This window comes from Gigantopelta aegis, chromosome 1 (genome assembly GCF_016097555.1).
Source record: "Gigantopelta aegis isolate Gae_Host chromosome 1, Gae_host_genome, whole genome shotgun sequence".
Lineage (NCBI taxonomy): Eukaryota > Metazoa > Mollusca > Gastropoda > Neomphalida > Peltospiridae > Gigantopelta > Gigantopelta aegis.
In genome coordinates, this window is record NC_054699.1 from 29,328,348 (window position 1) to 29,344,758 (window position 16,411).

Below are 16,411 nucleotides of genomic sequence, written 5' to 3' on the forward strand. Positions count from 1 at the left end.
AAACAATAGATAAACATTTTAAAATGTCATATATCAAAACGGGGTAGGGGGGGGGGGGGTTACTGGGGGGAATATACCAGGGGGGATTTGTCCTGGGGGGAAATAGTCGGGGGTAAATATCCACAGCGATTTCAACAGGAGACTAAATTACATTTAGCTCGTACAGTGTCATGTTTTAGGTGTCATAATACAGATTACTACGTCTAATAACATGTAGAACGTGCATCGTCGTTCACAGACAGCTCGTGTGTAGCATAACATTTTGACAAGAATGACAAAACAATTATTTATTCTATTATAAGCTCTTTTCCGAGTGGCCTTACTTACCTTGGTGCAGTGTTGTTAACATATGGTGCACAAACAGGTTGGTAAACCATATAAGGTAGGCGTATTTCGAAGAAAACGGGACTATTTCTCAATCACGAGATAGATAGAGGTTAGTGGTGGCTGGTGGTTTCAGGGTGTACATAGTTTACTTATATTTAGCAAGTAACACGTTGAAGTTGTCGCTTTAAACGTTTTACTTACATTCAACACTTTTTAAATGTCACGTAATAACACGTAAGTATTTCCTAACGATTCTACTTGTTTTTGTAATATCACATAGATCGGTATTGGATGGATCAGTCGCTGTGTTAAATGTGGGTGTCGCAGTGACATGATAATATGAGGTCGGTCATAATAGCTTTGTTTACGCGCACGCATGCACGCACGCACGTAGACACAAAGACAAACATGTACACAATTAAATGTAAGAAAATACTGTTTCTACGTTTTGTTTTGTCTATTCCACTTGTTGTTTATATTAAGGATAGTTGGGGGATATTAAGTCAGCGGTAAACTAATGTGCTTTTCATAACGAAAAAACCCCAACGATTACGTTAATTGAATTTTATTTTTATTTCAGGTAAAAACAAAGAACCAGGCATTGCTGGTGTTAGCCCGAAGTCGCTACCGGATAGATCACTGTATGTATATGTGGGATAATAATCAGTTTTAGTATTAAAGTGTTTAACCTATTAACTGGATAATGGCTGAAAGCGGTGTTGTTCAAATTCTGGAAATTCGTGACGAGTTCGTTACGTGTGAGATTTGTTGGGAGTATTTTGATGACAAGAACAAAGCTCCACGTATCTTACCGTGCTTCCACAGTTTCTGCTGTCGCTGTCTGGAGTCGATTTGGGAGAGGTCACCAGCTGGAGTAAGATGTCCCAACTGTCGACAGGTTTGGCCTGTCCAAAGGAACATACCAGGAACATTTCCACAAAACAAGGTGTTGAGGAATTTAACTGAATATGTTAACATGAAAAACAAGCTGGATAAAATTATGTGCAATGAGTGCCCGAAAAGCTCGATAGCAACAGTGCGTTGCGTGGAATGTGAGGCATTTATGTGTCAATTATGCACAACATGGCACCAAAAATTTGCAAAGTTAAAGCATCATCACACAGTTCTTATTTCGGAAGATATCAACATGCTACAACAAGTCGTTTTCCAAAAGAAAGATATTTGCAAAAAGCACGAATACATCAATTTGGATCTTTTCTGCAAAACATGTTTCACTGCCGTTTGTTCTTCGTGTGCTCTTATTCCCCATAGGGATCATGAGATACTAGACCTCAAAGATGTCTACCAAGCAAAGAAATATCAAGTCAGAGTAGTTTTGGGCGATTTAGAAAAGTCGAAGGACATATCGGAAGGTTACAAATACAAACTTGTTAAACAGAATGAAGCACTAAGTGTTATGAAACAACGACGCTTGCAAGATATTGATGTTTCATATGAAAAATGCATCACAATGCTGTCTGAGAAAAGACAACAATTAAAAGAACAAGTCATTTCTAACGTGGCCAGACAACAGGCTGACAGAAATGAGAAATTGGAGATGCTAACGCTGTCGAATGACAGAAAAACCCAACATTCTCTTTACTGCCAACAAGCGTTGTCCTACGCAAGACCTGTTCAGTTCATAGAAATGTCTGAGGATCTGGAGAAGGAAACCAGGAGGCTGCTAGAAATACCTCAACTGTTGGATATGAAGATGGAAGAGGGGTACGTAGATCTGGATACCTTTGATCAGGTTTGTAAAATCGTGCAGAAACCTGCAATGGTGGTTGATATATCGCAGATAAAACCATATATTGAGGTAACGGATGCCAAGACATTCAAAAATTCCAATGTGATAAACGTTACATTGCTACCAAAGGCAACTGAACTGGAGGATCAACACAAAATGTTACAAGCTACAATTCAATCACTCATCAGAAAGAAGCATGAAGTAAAACTGAAGGCTAACACTAGTTCATTAGGTGTGGGATGTTTTACATACACACCAACGTGTACTGGACCTCACAGGTGTTTCATCAGTCTCCGTGGACATCAGTTGACTAATGATGGAATTGTATTTCACAGCAGAGACAAGGGTAAGTTACTTCATAGTCTAGACAGAATATTTGTTTAAAAACTAAATTAAAATATGTGCACTTGCATTATAATTACAAATGTGTTGGTACTTATGGATATTATATGTATTGAAAATTATACCCCACTTCCGGTCTCGTTGTCATGGTTTCTTTTGTTAAAAGTGTAGGTGTATTCACCGATAACCTACATTTTTCCTACATATTTTGGAGGAAAAGTGTAGATGTATCACGATACACTTACTCTTTTCATTTAACTACACCTGTATTTAATAACAAAAACAAACAAACATACAAGCAAACATTATGAATAATACAATGAACTTTTATTGTCATAACTTACACTGAAATCCGGAAGGTAGTTCCGTTGTTTCTCTTATATTTGATGAGAACGTGTTCACATTTGGAGAAGAGCACGACTGCGCGACAGTTACTAACACTTTCCGTCAGGTTTACACTTGCGATATTCGGTTGCAACGCATTGTATTTTATATCCTTCTAACACTTGACTTAAGTCTTTAGGTATCCATATTGGGGCAATATAGTCGAATGTTCCCCTTGTAGTACACGTCCAGCTGTCATAACCTGCATTATGCAACACCATTGTTCTGAGACGTGTTTGCGGGAATCAGTAGCTTAACTTAAAATCTTCTTGATGTTCCAAATTAAAATACACAGACAATGAAGTCCATTTAGCTAAAACAAAACAAAAAATCTCCATTCTGGTCTTCAATTTCCTTTTCTTGTTTTTTTCTTGCTGGCTTATTTTCACACCCACGACCGTCTTTCACAATAATTCGCCATTACAAAATAAGAGAAAAATGTTTTTGCTTGGTAACACTTATCATTTGCATATAACAAAGTTCAAACTATGTTTTCGTAATCCATTTACAAAAATCAGTTTGCTGGCTGACATCATTTGCATATACCAAAGTTCAAATTATGTTTTCGTAATATTTCAACCAATAGAAAGAGCCATCTAATTACACATGCGCACTTATTCACAATAGTTCCCTTGAGATATTTACAGCACGACACCTCTGTTAAAATTATGCAATGTGCGGAGCTGTAGTTAGTGTGGTAGGGGTGTCAACTACCCCTATCCAGTAAATTCCCCAAACTTTAAAGCAAAAAAAATCAATAAATATTATTTCATATGATAAAAGCTTCTTTTTTTTCTTTTTTCTTTTTAGAAAATCTAAATATAAACTTTTTCTCGCAAATAATATTTTAGTACTTAATTTTCCATACTATACCCATCCCGAGAAATATAAACTACGTCTCTGACTTTTAATGTATTCCAATACCAGTACAGCCCCAACACACACTGGTAGAGCTACATCAAACTGCATTTGCACCTGCAACACGAACAACTGAAATAGACCGTTTCACTGCTCCAGAGCAAAATGTGAGGCTCACGACGTCTAGTCCACGTTATATTCGTTTCATTATTTACTACTTTCTAGTTATTGATTTTCTTAGCCATAGAACTAATGAAATAATTCACTCGACCTTAAGTGGGGTATAAGTCAGTTATACCCACACTTACTCGGTGTATCGGTGAATATCCCAACAGTTTTGGTCATAAACTGTCTTGCCATCGCATTGGTTTATTAGGCTGTGTTCATGTCGCAACATGTCCTGTACTTTGGTACAAGCTTGTCTGTGTTCACGTCCCAACATGTCCTTTACTTTGGTACTAGGTTGTCTGTATTCATGTCCCAAAATGTCCTATACTTTGGTACTAGCTTGTCTGTGTTCATGTCCCAACATGTCCTATACTTTGGTACTAGTTTGTCTGTGTTCACGTCCCAACATGTCCTATACTTTGGTACTAGCTTGTCTATGTTCACGTCCCAACATGTCCTATACTTTGGTACTAGCTTGTCTGTGTTCACGTCCCAACATGTCCTATACTTTGGTACTAGCTTGTCTGTGTTCATGTCCCAACATGTCCTATACTTTGGTACAAGCTTGTCTGTGTTCACGTCCCAACATGTCCTATACTTTGGTACTAGCTTGTCTGTGTTCATGTCCCAAAATGTCCTATACTTTTGTACTAGCTTGACTGTGTTCATGTTCCAAAATGCCCTGCAATTTGGAGCTACTTGTCCGTGTTCACGTCCTGATATTTCCTATACTTTGGTACTAGATTCCCTGTGTTCACGTGCCAACATGTCCTATACTTTGGTACTAGCTTCTCTGTGTTCACGTCCCAACATGTCCTATACTGTGGTACTAGCTTGTCCGTGTTCACGTCCCAACATGTCTTATACTTTTGTACTAGATTGTCTGTGTTCCCGTCCCAACATGTCCTATACTTTGGTTCTAGCTTGTCTGTGTTCATGTCCCAACATGTCCTATACTTTGGTACTAGACTTTCTGTGTTCCCGTCCCAACATGTCCTATACTTTGGTGCTAGTTTGACTGTGTTACGTGACAAACTTGTCTTATACTTTGGTACTAGCTTGTCTGTGTTCACGTCACAACATGTCCTATATTTTGGTACTAGCTTGTCTGTGTTCACGTCACAACATGTCCTATACTTTGGTAGTAGCTTGTCTGTGTTCACGTCCCAACATGTCGTAAACTTTGGGACTAGCTTGTCTGTTTTCACGTCCTAACATGTCCTATACTTTCGTACTAGCTTCTGTGTGTCCACGTGCCAACATGTCCTATAATTTGGTACTAGCTTCACTGTGTTCACATCCCAACATGCCCTATGCTTTGGTACTACCTTGTCTGTGTTCTCGTCTCAACATGTCCTATACTTTGTTACTAGCGTGTCCGTGGCCACGCCCCGATATGTCCTATACTTCGGTACTAGCGTGTCTGTGTTCACGTCCCAACATGTCCTAAACTTTAGTACCTGCTTGTTTGTGTTCATGTCCCAACATGTCCTATACTTTGGTATTAGCTTCTCTGTGTTCACGTCCCAACATGACCTATAATTTGGTGCTAGTTTGACTGTGTTACGTGACAAACTTGTCCTATACTTTGGTACTACCTTGTCTGTGTTCACGTCACAACATGTCCTATAATTTGGTGCTAGTTTGACTGTGTTATGTGACAAACTTGTCCTATACTTTGGTACTAGCTTGTCTGTGTTCACGTCGGAACATGTCGTAAACTTTGGTACTAGCTTGTCTGTTTTCACGTCCTAACATGTCCTATACTTTCGTACTAGCTAGTCTATGTTCACGTCCCAACATGTCCTATAGTTTGGTACTACCTTGTCCGCGGCCACGCCCCAATATGTTCTATACTTTGGAAATAGCTTGTCTGTTTTCACGTCCCAACATGTCCTATACTTTTGTACTAGCTTCTGTGTGTTCACGTCCCAATATGTCCTATAATTTGGTGCTAGTTTGACTGTGTTATGTGACAAACTTGTCCTATACTTTGGTACTAGCTTGTCTGTGTTCACGTCGCAACATGTCGTAAACTTTGGTACTAGCTTGTCTGTTTTCACGTCCCAACATGTCCTAAACTTTAGTACCTGCTTGTTTGTGTTCATGTACCAACATGTCCTATACTTTGGTATTAGCTTCTCTGTGTTCACGTCCCAACATGACCTATAAACTTGTGCTATACTTTGGTACTAGCTTCTCTGTGTTCACGTCACAACATGTCCCATATTTTGGTACTAGCTTGTCTGTGTTCACGTCACAACATGTCCTATACTTTGGTAATAGCTTATCTGTGTTCACGTCGCAACATGTCGTAAACTTTTGTACTAGCTTGTCTGTTTTCACGTCCTAACATCTCCTATACTTTTGTACTAGCTTCTGTGTGTTCACGTGCCAACATGTCGTATAATTTGGTGCTAGTTTGACTGTGTTATGTGACAAACTTGTCCTATACTTTGGTACTAGCTTGTCTGTGTTCACGTCGCAACATGTCGTAAACTTTGGTACTAGCTTGTCTGTGTTCATGTCCCAACATGTCCTATACTTTGTTACTAGCGTGTCTGTGTTCACGTCCCAACATGTCCTATACTTTGGTACTACCTTGTCCGTGGCCACGCCCCAATATGTCCTATACTTTGGTATTAGCTTCCCTGTGTTCACGTCCCAACATGACCTATAATTTGGTGCTAGTTTGACTGTGTTACGTGACAAACTTGTCCTATACTTTGGTACTAGCTTCTCTGTGTTCACGTCACAACATGTCCTATACTTTGGTACTAGCTTGTCTGTGTTCACGTCACAACATGTCCTATACTTTGGTAGTAGCTTGTCTGTGTTCACGTCGCAACATGTCGTAAACTTTGGTACTAGCTTGTCTGTTTTCACGTCCTAACATTTCCTATACTTTCGTACTAGCTTCTGTGTGTTCACGTCCCAACATGTCCTATACTTTGGTACTAGATTGACTGTGTTACGTGACAAACTTGTCTTATACTTTGGTACTAGCTTGTCTGTGTTCACGTCACAACATGTCCTATACTTTGGTACTAGCTTGTCTGTGTTCATGTCCCAACATGTCCTATACTTTGGTACTATACTTTCTGTGTTCCCGTCCCAACATGTCCTATACTTTGGTGCTAGTTTGACTGTGTTACGTGACAAACTTGTCTTATACTTTGGTACTAGCTTGTCTGTGTTCACGTCACAACATGTCCTATATTTTGGTACTAGCTTGTCTGTGTTCACGTCACAACATGTCCTATACTTTGGTAGTAGCTTGTCTGTGTTCACGTCCCAACATGTCGTAAACTTTGGGACTAGCTTGTCTGTTTTCACGTCCTAACATGTCCTATACTTTCGTACTAGCTTCTGTGTGTCCACGTGCCAACATGTCCTATAATTTGGTACTAGCTTCACTGTGTTCACATCCCAACATGCCCTATGCTTTGGTACTACCTTGTCTGTGTTCTCGTCTCAACATGTCCTATACTTTGTTACTAGCGTGTCCGTGGCCACGCCCCGATATGTCCTATACTTCGGTACTAGCGTGTCTGTGTTCACGTCCCAACATGTCCTAAACTTTAGTACCTGCTTGTTTGTGTTCATGTCCCATACATGTCCTATACTTTGGTATTAGCTTCTCTGTGTTCACGTCCCAACATGACCTATAATTTGGTGCTAGTTTGACTGTGTTACGTGACAAACTTGTCCTATACTTTGGTACTAGCTTCTCTGTGTTCACGTCACAACATGTCCTATACTTTGGTACTACCTTGTCTGTGTTCACGTCACAACATGTCCTATAATTTGGTGCTAGTTTGACTGTGTTATGTGACAAACTTGTCCTATACTTTGGTACTAGCTTGTCTGTGTTAACGTCGGAACATGTCGTAAACTTTGGTACTAGCTTGTCTGTTTTCACGTCCTAACATGTCCTATACTTTCGTACTAGCTAGTCTATGTTCACGTCCCAACATGTCCTATAGTTTGGTACTACCTTGTCAGTGGCCACGCCCCAATATGTTCTATACTTTGGTACTAGCTTGTCTATGTTCACGTCCCAACATGTCGTAAACTTTGGAACTAGCTTGTCTGTTTTCACGTCCCAACATGTCCTATACTTTTGTACTAGCTTCTGTGTGTTCACGTCCCAATATGTCCTATAATTTGGTGCTAGTTTGACTGTGTTATGTGACAAACTTGTCCTATACTTTGGTACTAGCTTGTCTGTGTTCACGTCGCAACATGTCGTAAACTTTGGTACTAGCTTGTCTGTTTTCACGTCCCAACATGTCCTAAACTTTAGTACCTGCTTGTTTGTGTTCATGTACCAACATGTCCTATACTTTGGTATTAGCTTCTCTGTGTTCACGTCCCAACATGACCTATAAACTTGTGCTATACTTTGGTACTAGCTTCTCTGTGTTCACGTCACAACATGTCCCATATTTTGGTACTAGCTTGTCTGTGTTCACGTCACAACATGTCCTATACTTTGGTAATAGCTTATCTGTGTTCACGTCGCAACATGTCGTAAACTTTTGTACTAGCTTGTCTGTTTTCACGTCCTAACATCTCCTATACTTTTGTACTAGCTTCTGTGTGTTCACGTGCCAACATGTCGTATAATTTGGTGCTAGTTTGACTGTGTTATGTGACAAACTTGTCCTATACTTTGGTACTAGCTTGTCTGTGTTCACGTCGCAACATGTCGTAAACTTTGGTACTAGCTTGTCTGTGTTCATGTCCCAACATGTCCTATACTTTGTTACTAGCGTGTCTGTGTTCACGTCCCAACATGTCCTATACTTTGGTACTACCTTGTCCGTAGCCACGCCCCAATATGTCCTATACTTTGGTATTAGCTTCTCTGTGTTCACGTCCCAACATGACCTATAATTTGGTGCTAGTTTGACTGTTACGTGACAAACTTGTCCTATACTTTGGTACTAGCTTCTCTGTGTTCACGTCACAACATGTCCTATACTTTGGTACTAGCTTCTCTGTGTTCACGTCACAACATGTCCTATACTTTGGTAGTAGCTTGTCTGTGTTCACGTCGCAACATGTCGTAAACTTTGGTACTAGCTTGTCTGTTTTCACGTCCTAACATCTCCTATACTTTCGTACTAGCTTCTGTGTGTTCACGTCCCAACATGTCCTATACTTTGGTACTAGATTGTCTGTGTTCCCGTCCCAACATGTCCTATACTTTGGTGCTAGTTTGACTGTGTTACGTGACAAACTTGTCTTATACTTTGGTACTAGCTTGTCTGTGTTCACGTCACAACATGTCCTATACTTTGGTACTAGCTTGTCTGTGTTCATGTCCCAACATGTCCTATACTTTGGTACTAGACTTTCTGTGTTCCCGTCCCAACATGTCCTATACTTTGGTGCTAGTTTGACTGTGTTACGTGACAAACTTGTCTTATACTTTGGTACTAGCTTGTCTGTGTTCACGTCACAACAAGTCCTATATTTTGGTACTAGCTTGTCTGTGTTCACGTCACAACATTTCCTATACTTTGGTACTAGCTTCTCTGTGTTCACGTCACAACATGTCCTATAATTTGGTGCTAGTCTGACTGTGTTATGTGACAAACTTGTCCTATACTTTGGTACTAGCTTGTCTGTGTTCACGTCGGAACATGTCGTAAACTTTGGTACTAGCTTGTCTGTTTTCACGTCCTAACATGTCCTATACTTTCGTACTAGCTAGTCTATGTTCACGTCCCAACATGTCCTATAGTTTGGTACTACCTTGTCCGTGGCCACGCCCCAATATGTTCTATACTTTGGTACTAGCTTGTCTATGTTGACGTCCCAACATGTCGTAAACTTTGGAACTAGCTTGTCTGTTTTCACGTCCCAACATGTCCTATACTTTTGTACTAGCTTCTGTGTGTTCACGTCCCAATATGTCCTATAATTTGGTGCTAGTTTGACTGTGTTATATGACAAACTTGTCCTATACTTTGGTACTAGCTTGTCTGTGTTCACGTCGCAACATGTCGTAAACTTTGGTACTAGCTTGTCTGTTTTCACCTCCCAACATGTCCTAAACTTTAGTACCTGCTTGTTTGTGTTCATGTACCAACATGTCCTATACTTTGGTATTAGCTTCTCTGTGTTCACGTCCCAACATGACCTATAAACTTGTGCTATACTTTGGTACTAGCTTCTCTGTGTTCACGTCACAACATGTCCCATATTTTGGTACTAGCTTGTCTGTGTTCACGTCACAACATGTCCTATACTTTGGTAATAGCTTATCTGTGTTCACGTCGCAACATGTCGTAAACTTTTGTACTAGCTTGTCTGTTTTCACGTCCTAACATCTCCTATACTTTTGTACTAGCTTCTGTGTGTTCACGTGCCAACATGTCGTATAATTTGGTGCTAGTTTGACTGTGTTATGTGACAAACTTGTCCTATACTTTGGTACTAGCTTGTCTGTGTTCACGTCGCAACATGTCGTAAACTTTGGTACTAGCTTGTCTGTGTTCATGTCCCAACATGTCCTATACTTTGTTACTAGCGTGTCTGTGTTCACGTCCCAACATGTCCTATACTTTGGTACTACCTTGTCCGTGGCCACGCCCCAATATGTCCTATACTTTGGTATTAGCTTCTCTGTGTTCACGTCCCAACATGACCTATAATTTGGTGCTAGTTTGACTGTGTTACGTGACAAACTTGTCCTATACTTTGGTACTAGCTTCTCTGTGTTCACGTCACAACATGTCCTATACTTTGGTACTAGCTTGTCTGTGTTCACGTCACAACATGTCCTATACTTTGGTAGTAGCTTGTCTGTGTTCACGTCGCAACATCTCGTAAACTTTGGTACTAGCTTGTCTGTTTTCACGTCCTAACATCTCCTATACTTTCGTACTAGCTTCTGTGTGTTCACGTCCCAACATGTCCTATACTTTGGTACTAGATTGTCTGTGTTCCCGTCCCAACGTGTCCTATACTTTGGTGCTAGTTTGACTGTGTTACGTGACAAACTTGTCTTATACTTTGGTACTAGCTTGTCTGTGTTCACGTCACAACATGTCCTATACTTTGGTACTAGCTTGTCTGTTTTCACGTCCTAACATGTCGTATACTTTCGTACTAGCTTCTGTGTGTCCAGGTGCCAACATGTCCTATAATTTGGTGCTAGTTTGACTGTGTTATGTGACAAACTTGTCCTATACTTTGGTACCAGCTTGTCTGTGTTCACGTCGCAACATGTCGTAAACTTTGGTACTAGCTTGTCTGTTTTCACGTCCTAACATGTCCTATACTTTCGTACTAGCTTGTCTGTGTTCATGTCCCAACATGTCCTATACTTTGTTACTAGCGTGTCTGTGTTCACGTCCCAACATGTCCTATAGTTTGGTACTGCCTTGTCCATGGCCACGCCCCAATATGTTCTATACTTTGGTACTAGCTTGTCTATGTTCACGTCCCAACATGTCGTAAACTTTGGTACTAGCTTGTCTGTTTTCACGTCCCAACATGTCCTATACTTTTGTACTAGCTTCTGTGTGTTCACGTCCCAATATGTCCTATAATTTGGTGCTAGTTTGACTGTGTTATGTGACAAACTTGTCCTATACTTTGGTACTAGCTTGTCTGTGTTCACGTCGCAACATGTCGTAAACTTTGGTACTAGCTTGTCTGTGTTCATGTCCCAACATGTCCTATACTTTGTTACTAGCGTGTCTGTGTTCTCGTCCCAACATGTCCTATACTTTGGTACTACCTTGTCCGTGGCCACGCCCCAATATGTCCTATACTTTGGTACTAGCTTGTCTGTGTTCACGTCACAACATGTCGTAAACTTTGGTACTAGCTTGTCTGTTTTCACGTCCTAACATGTCCTATACTTTCGTACTAGCTTTTCTTTGTTCATGTCCCAACATGTCCTATACTTTGGTACTAACTTGTCTATGTTCACGTCCCAACATGTCCTATACTTTGGTACTAGCTTGTCTGTGTTCCCGTCCCAACATGTCATAGTTGGCATGTCTTTCTCAGTTCTTGAGCGAGCGCGGGTATTTTACAGGTATTTGCTCCCCTCCCAGTCACCTCCTAAAATCCCACCAGTTCTCTTTTGTCGATGTCTTCCTTTCTCCATATGTGAGGTATTTCTAATATTCGTTTTGGTATTTATTTAGACGAACCGGCCTCGGTGACGTCGTGGTTAAGCCATCGGTCTACAGGCTGGTAGGTACTGGGTTCGGATCCAGTCGAGGCATGGGATTTTTAATCCAGATACCGACTCCAAACCCTGAGTGAGTGCTCCGCAAGGCTCAATGGGTAGGTGTAAACCACTTGCACTGACCAGTGATCCATAACTGGTTCAACAAAGGCCATGGTTTGTGCTATCCTGCCTGTGGGAAGCTCAAATAAAAGATCCCTTGCTGCTAATTGGAAAGAGTAGCCCATGTAGTGGCGACAGCGGGTTTCCTCTCAAAATATGTGTGGTTCTTAACCGTATGTCTGACGCTATATAACCGTAAATAAAATGTGTTGAGTGCGTCGTTAAATAAAAGAAAGAAGAAAGAAGTGTTTTATTTAACGACGCACTCAACACATTTTATTTACGGTTATATGGCGTCAGACATATGGTTAAGGACCACACAGATTTTGAGAGGAAACCCGCTGTCGCCATTACATGGGCTACTCTTCCGATTGGCAGCAAGGGATCTTTTATTTGCGCTTCCCATAGGCAGGATAGCACAAACCATGGCCTTTGTTGAACCAGTTATGGATCACTGGTCGGTGCAAGTGGTTTACATCTACCCATTGAGCCTTGCGGAGCACTCACTCAGGGTTTGGAGTCGGTATCTGGATTAAAAATTCCATACCTCGACTGGGATCCGAACCCAGTACGTACCAGCCTGTAGACCGATGGCCTGCCACGACGCCACCGTCGTTAAATAAAACATTTCTTTCTTTCTTTCTTTTTTATTTAGACGTTACCTGCTTACTGAGTTTGTTCATAAACGTATGGACAGTGGGGACGTGGTCATTATCGAAAATAATATAATTATGTACGTGCAGTAGGGGATATAATCATATTATATTAATATGTTTTAATTATTTGTCATATAATTTGAAGTAATATTATATTAATTATTATTATTATTATTATTATTATTTTTTTTTTTTTTTTTTTTTTTTTTTATTATTCTTGTTCTTTGTACCGAATTAAGTAAACTAGTGTCCCTTGTATATATATATCAGCAGATTTTATTAACATATATTTGGAATGAAGTTTCCCGTCCCGGTTTTCAATGACTAATATATCAAAGTGTTTGGTATGTGTTGTCCTGTCTACGGAAACATACTTTGAACAGATCCCTTTCTGATAATGCAAACGTGTCAGAACTATGAACTATATGACATCCAATAGCCTATCATTCATTGATGGATGTTGTCTAGTGGTGCCGTTAAACATCATACATGTAGTTGGGTTTTTTTTTATTTCAGATGAGGATGTGTTGAAAAAAATCCTCTTCGGTGCTGACGATCAGTCAGGACAATACAGAGAAGTTATTTGTAAGTAACGACCACGTGTTTCTGTATTATATGGTTAAATCAATGTGCGAATTTCAGCAAACATCTCATACTTTCAGTCTGTTTGATTTATCCAAATTCCTTGGTACCGCATGTCCATATTACCGGCTCTTTGACAGTTGGTGTAACCATGAAACTCGGCCTCAACAAGTGGAATGACTGTTCAGACGGAAGGTCCCCTGGACATTAAATGGTTTTAGGTCCTACCTGATGCTCTGATGGAGAGCACGTTTTCAGCTACAAGAGTATATAATGATTAAGAAAAGAATATTTACTTAGTAAGACAAAGTTGTTGCAAGGAGCGAGAGACAGAAATAGAGAGAAAGAGAGATAACTATAGAGCGAATGACTGAGAAAAAGCAAGTCACCAGGGATATACATAGCCTAAAATTACTACAGTATGTGTGTATGTGTGTGCGTGTGGGTGGGGTGAGGGGGGGGGGGGTGAGGTAGAGGTGTAGTAAAATCCAGAGCACAGTGATAAAGGTTCGCTTGATCTAAAACTAAACATCTGAAAATGTCTCCTTTAAACGCACAATATCAACTTTAATCTAACGAGAGAGAGAGAGAGAGAGAGAGAGAGAGAGAGAGAGAGAGAGAGAGAGAGAGAGAGAGAGAGAGAGAGAGAGAGAACATCAGACCCGTGGTGTGAACGAGTTAGTCAAGGAGGCGGTGGGAGGCTCCCCCCACCTAAAAATAGTTTCCATGTTGTAGTTCGTGGAAATTGTGTTTGCTCCCCTATAGTATCTGCTCCCCACCCTCCATGTGTGTGTGTGTATATATGTATGGATGTATGGATGGATGCATGTCTGACTCTGTGTGTGTGTGTGTGTGTGTGTGTGTGTGTGTATGTGTGTGTGTGTGTGTGTGTGTGTGTTCTACATGAAATGTGTCTAATGAAACATAACTAATGACAGTTCTAGGAATTGTACACAAATATTTACATGAAACATGTTGCGTAATCCGTAGGGCATTGTTAACCGTTTAACCTGTTGAGCATAAAGATAAGAAAACATACATACATATTATTTATTCGTCTGTTTTACTTTTCTTCTCACAGTACCAACTGTAGAGCTTGACCGGAAGAAGATGAACAGGAAGACATGTAGTATTAACGAATCTGGAATTCTGGTCAACAAAAGTTCAGCAACATCAACTTCTGACCAGACTTCCGGCCTGCAGCATTTCCCTGGAGTGACTGCCATAACGTGCATTCCACGACGAGGAATCTCTTACTGGGAGACGGAAGTGGACTGTAAGGTACTAGGATCGGCAGAATTACACAACGCCGCAGCATTAGTCGGTGTTTGTATAGACGGACAATGTGACGATGCACTGGGGATTTTCATGAACAAACATGCTTGGGGTGTCGGTGTGGCCAGCTGTAGCTCTCACAACAGTCTCTGTTTAGTTGTTGTGTCACATGGAGAGGAGCTGTGTGACTGTCCTGTGACAGGGTTTAAACACAACACACGACTCACTGTCACACTCGGGCTGTTAGTAGACTCAGACAACGCCACTCTCCACGTTATCCGTGTTGACGACAACACAGTTTTACACTCAATCCCAAACATCGACGTGTCACGGCCGCTGATGCCCATGTTTGGTGTTAACGATCCTCAATATTTCGATGTTAAGATGACAGTATCATCTGGCCCAGATCTCTCGGTAAACCGCGAATTGTTGGTCCTACTCTCGAGTTTAATTAAATAAGTAATAATGGGAGCAAGCCATCCACATGGTTAAAGTTAAAGTTTGTTTTGTTTAACGACATTTTGACACGTAGTCAGTCGTCCAAATATGAACATCATGTGTCGGCGTTTAATCGATGTAGCTCGTTTATCTAGCGAACCGGTCTCAGTGGTCTAGTGGTTAAGTCATCGGGCTTATAGATTCCCGAATCGTATTGGAAAAAATTTAATTTGAAAAAAGAAGAATTAACTTGTAGCGCCGGAGACTGGGGACCAAAATGATAGTCGAGTTCAAACTCTAAAATTTTGTTTAACGACGCCACTAGAGCACATTGATTAATTAATCATCGGCTATTGGATGTCAAACATTTAATCATTCCGACACATAGTCAGTCATAAGAACATCATGTCTCGATGTTTAATCGAGGTCGCTCGTTTATCTAGCGAACCGGTCTCAGTAGTCTAGTAGTTAGGTCATCGAGCTTAAGTCTGGTAGATGCCTGAATCGTATTGGAACATATTTAATTTGGAAAAAAATAATAATAATAACTTTGGCGTCGGAGGCCGGGGACCAGAATGATAGTGATGTCCAAACTCTAATTTTTATGCAATCTCTCCAGTTAAAAGATGAATTAGCTGAACCTCCACTCCCAGTTGCTGGCCTCTTCCGACTCCTTTAGGTTACGTGTTTATGATAAACTTATTTTCCTTATTCATTGTATGCGCTATTAAGAAATAGTCTGGTTTAATTTATATCTAGATTACTTATTTGTTACATTTATCATGTTCTATTATTCGTTGTATGTAAATGTATTATATTACTCAGTACATATTTTAAGTACAAAGTTTTGTTTTGTTTAACGACACCACTAGAGCACATTGATTAATTAATCATCTGCTGTTTGATGACAAACATTTGGCAACTCTCACACTCAGTTTTTTTTAAGAAAACGCGATACATTTTATTAGGGATCTTACGAAGCCTGTTTTCCTTAAACACTGGTGTTTAAAGTTATAAATGTATGTACATGTAGTTACACGTCTGTAAGTCTAAGACAGGTGTTTAAAAGTAATAAATGTATGTACATGTAGTTACACGTCTGTACGTCTAAGACAGGTGTTTAAAAGTAATAAATGTATGTACATGTAGTTACACGCCTGTAAGTCTAAGACAGGTGTTTAAAGTAATAAATGTATGTACATGTAGTCACACGTCTGTAAGTCTAAGACAGGTGTTTAAATGTAATAAATGTATGTACATGTAGTCACACGTCTGTAAGTCTAAGACAGGTGTTTAAAAGTAATAAATGTATGT

General features: G+C 40.2%; 1 protein-coding gene across 1 annotated transcript; it reads left to right on the forward strand.

Annotated features, from left to right (window-relative positions):
* Positions 1-1,030: 1,030 nt before the first annotated feature.
* LOC121375003 (E3 ubiquitin/ISG15 ligase TRIM25-like) lies at positions 1,031-15,118 on the forward strand. The gene is made up of 3 exons (XM_041502236.1): positions 1,031-2,423; positions 13,319-13,387; positions 14,466-15,118. The coding sequence occupies exons 1-3, from the start codon at positions 1,031-1,033 to the stop codon at positions 15,116-15,118; spliced, it is 2,115 nt and encodes a 704-aa protein (XP_041358170.1).
* Positions 15,119-16,411: the final 1,293 nt, after the last annotated feature.